Raw genomic sequence first — 3,694 nt, 5'->3', positions numbered from 1 at the left:
ATCGGAGCGAAATGGAAGGTCCCTCCTTAAAATTGTAGGCAATGGGAATAAGCTGGAGAACGGAGAAAGGGCTCTGTGGGTCCCACTTCCAACCCAATCGTAGCCTAATGCCATCCCTAGTCCCTAATGATGGACCCCTCCCTTACGGCATACATAGCTACACACACTCCTCTCTCTCTCTCCTTCCGTCTTTCTCTCTCAATTTCATGTTCTTAGCTATCCTAGCGATATCGAATTCTCAAAACTTTAATTCCTCTCGGGTTTTTTTTTTCTTTTCTCGATTTCCAATTCTTCTCTACTGTTATCAGTGAAAGAAAAAGGAAAAGGAATAATAGAGGTAAGAAATACTCTTATTAAATACACATCAGAATTTCACATTTCGCTTTCTCCCACTCTCTTCTCCCATTTGTCCCTGAACAAAGAGAGAGCAAGAGAGAAGAGGAGGGAGAGAGACCAATATCTCAAAAGTACATACATTTGGGAGAGAGAGAGAGAGAGAGAGAGAGAGAGAGAGAGAGAGATTTCTTTCAAATCTCTTGAAAGTAGGGAAAGAGCAGCATCCGAGAAATCCCAAAAGAAAGAGAGAAGGGAATAAAAGAAGGCAAAGAAAGTACGATAGAGAGAACAAGAGGAAGCGACAATTACATAAACAAAGAGGGTTGGATTGTGATTGTTTTGGTTTGAAAGGGGGCAGACCAGAGAGGCCCTAGGATTTGGAGACAACGACGGATGGAGCCTAACAGCGGCGATCCGGCCTCGAGTAACAACGATGCTTCGGGTGGAGGTGGTGGTGATGGTGATGGCGGCGGTGGAGGTAGTGGTGGGTCCTCTTCTTCCTCTTCAGGGTCGTTGAAGAAAGGACCATGGACGGCTGCGGAAGACGCGATTCTGATGGAGTATGTGAAGACGCATGGAGAGGGTAACTGGAACGCTGTTCAGAAGAACGCCGGCCTCTCTCGTTGCGGTAAGAGTTGCCGTCTTCGTTGGGCTAATCATCTCAGGCCTAATCTTAAGAAAGGCACTTTCTCACCCGAGGAAGAACGTCTCATTCTCGAGCTCCATTCTAAGCTCGGCAACAAATGGGCTCGCATGGCCGCTCAGGTTCGTCTTCTCTCCTATATTCTCCGAATTATTCTTCTTCTTCTCACGTTCTTTAAATTTGCTTCATTGCTCCGATTACCAGAATTTGATTTGATTTTATCGTCTCTATATCAGTTACCTGGGCGGACAGATAACGAGATCAAGAACTACTGGAACACCAGAGTCAAGCGACGCCAACGCGCCGGGTTGCCGCTCTATCCACAAGATATACAGAAGCAAGCATCTGCATTCCACCTCAACCAGAATAACCAAACCGGTTCTTCTCCATCTCTGCCAGCCGCTCAGCATCTCTCAACGCCGCAACAACACCAAAAGCCCAATTTCTGTTCTCCTCTTTCCTTGATCGATCCAGTAAATTTTCCTGTGACGACCACTCCTCTCCTAGCCCACCACCCTGCCCCTTTTCTTCCTACTCCATACAGATTCAAGGCGTTTCGGGACAACAACAGCGAAGGATTCTCTCTCCCCTTCTCCGCAACTTCTCCTCAATCAAATCCTCCTTCCCCTCTGTTTGGCCAGAGTCCTCAATTTCCCCTATCGCCATCGCTTCAACTTAATTCCAGCAATTTCGACTTCAATCCTCCACCACCGATCCTTGGAACCCTATTTGAGACCGACAGTGGTTCCCCTTTCTCCATGAAATTGGAGCTCCCTTCAAGCCAACAGCCCCAGCCAGCAGACACAGCTACTGCTGCCTCGGGCACCACCGCCAATGAGTATAAGATCACCTCGCCGCTGGGCCGGAGCAATAGTGGATTATTGGATGCTCTGTTGGGTGAATCCCACGCTATTATGGGCGGCGACGATTCGAGGAGAGGTGGTTTGTTAGAAGAGAAACATGGATTACATGGATTGGTCAGTGTCAGTGATGCACCGCCTTCTGGGTTAGTTTTCTGTGAGAGCGCCACCCCCCGTCCTTTAGCTTTTGCCAGTCGATGGGATGATTCCAGCTCCGCCCATTCCTCCGCTGGTAAACTCTCTTCCTCCTCCTCAATTGGATTTGCTTTCTTTTACTTCAAATCAGATGCTTTGATTGCCTTCAAGGGTATCTCTAGATTAATTTCATTCCAGAAGGAATTAAATATAGAGTAAAAATAGAGAATGAATTAAACTCCCAACCAACTAAAATAGAAGCAATAATGAAATATTAATTAAACTCTGTTTTGGATTCTCTGTTACCTTTTATATTTATATCGTACACAGATCTGCTGATGCTTCCCATATTGTTCGTTTTGTTCTTCCCATTTCAAATATTGTTCTTCTGTCTTCCTTTCTGCTTTCACTTTTTCAACTATCCGTATTAAATGCTCGATTGTTTTTCCTTCTTGGGGTAAAGAGAGAAGTTGTGACGAAATCGCTCAAGTTAGCTCACCAAATCTATTAATCTGTCAAACCAATGAACTTCCAAAATTCAAGTGGTCTTCATTAATTTCTGCTTTCTTAGTTCTATAAATCATCGTTATCATCATTATTATTGTTTAATTCAATCTTTCAAAGTCTATCACAGTAGAGCATAGTTGTTCTTATAACAAAAATCATGGGTTGCTGCCATTGATTCATTGCAGGGGTGAAGATAAAGAAAGAGGGAATATATGAGATCAATTCAATTGAAGAAGACTTAAGGAGTCTGTTTGATATAATCCCTTCTACGATGTCGGTGTCTCAGTGGTATAGTGATAGCGGTGAGATTTCAAATGGGCAGTCATCAGGTGTGACTGATGATGAAATCGGGCTTGAAATGCAGCAGTTAGCTTCATCCATGTCTGTTCCCAACACTACTGATCCTGACTGGACGAGCTGGACTAACATGCCTGAAATTTGCTAAGCTTTTGTTTGATTTAAGACAAGAACAGGAAGATTAGAGCTTATAGGTTTATATAGATGACAGATTGATGGTCTTCTTTCTGTGAGTTTAATTCTACTGAAGATTGGTTTGGGGTTTATCTTATTTTCTTTTTCCTTCTGATTTTTCCCTTTTTCAAACTTTGATTGTGGTTTGTTTTATACATATGAACTATATACATACATACATACCTATAAAACTGTTCTTATTATAATTATCATATAGGAAGAGAGGGTTCCCTGGAAGGCAGCGTGGCCACTTTGCCAGCCCAAGGTCAATGGGGGTGAGTGAGGCATCATCAACAGGATGGGATTTTCATCTTTCATCGTCCGGGGGGGGGGGGGGCAGGTCTGTGTCTGGGCATAGGGCCACGCTGCCTTTCAGGGTTCTTTTACCCATATCATATAATTAGCAAACTTTGGAGTAGACAATACTGTTTTTGTTAATTTCTACAGTGATGTTTCTCTTGGATCAAATATTTTGTTTATGAGCTTATGGGCTGTAGTGAGAAAAGGTGTCTCTCTCGCTCTCTGTGTAGGGACTCTTTGAAGAACCCTAATAACAAAAATTTGTGTAGGGAAGGGAAGCTAAATTTATGCTGCCACCATGGGAATGAGACCATGACACCATCATCTCAAACGCCAAAGAATCTCACAGGCAGGCATGAATCATATGATGATAAAAACCCAAAACTGGGAATTGGGGGTGGCACATCCACCGCTTGTATTGAGGGAATCTCTGCTAAGTTTA

At 43.6% G+C, this 3,694-nt stretch overlaps 1 protein-coding gene across 1 annotated transcript; it reads left to right on the top strand.

The window, feature by feature from the left end:
- The first annotated feature begins 576 nt into the window (after positions 1–576).
- Positions 577–3,114, top strand: LOC122641648 (transcription factor MYB101-like). The gene is made up of 3 exons (XM_043834934.1): positions 577–1,101; positions 1,216–2,071; positions 2,667–3,114. The coding sequence occupies exons 1-3, from the start codon at positions 730–732 to the stop codon at positions 2,924–2,926; spliced, it is 1,488 nt and encodes a 495-aa protein (XP_043690869.1). The 5' UTR covers positions 577–729; the 3' UTR covers positions 2,927–3,114.
- Positions 3,115–3,694: the final 580 nt, after the last annotated feature.

This window comes from Telopea speciosissima, chromosome 10 (genome assembly GCF_018873765.1).
Source record: "Telopea speciosissima isolate NSW1024214 ecotype Mountain lineage chromosome 10, Tspe_v1, whole genome shotgun sequence".
Taxonomy (NCBI): Eukaryota; Viridiplantae; Streptophyta; class Magnoliopsida; order Proteales; family Proteaceae; genus Telopea; species Telopea speciosissima.
Note: the sequence above shows the minus strand (reverse complement) of the source record. Positions and strands in the feature narration are given on the sequence as shown.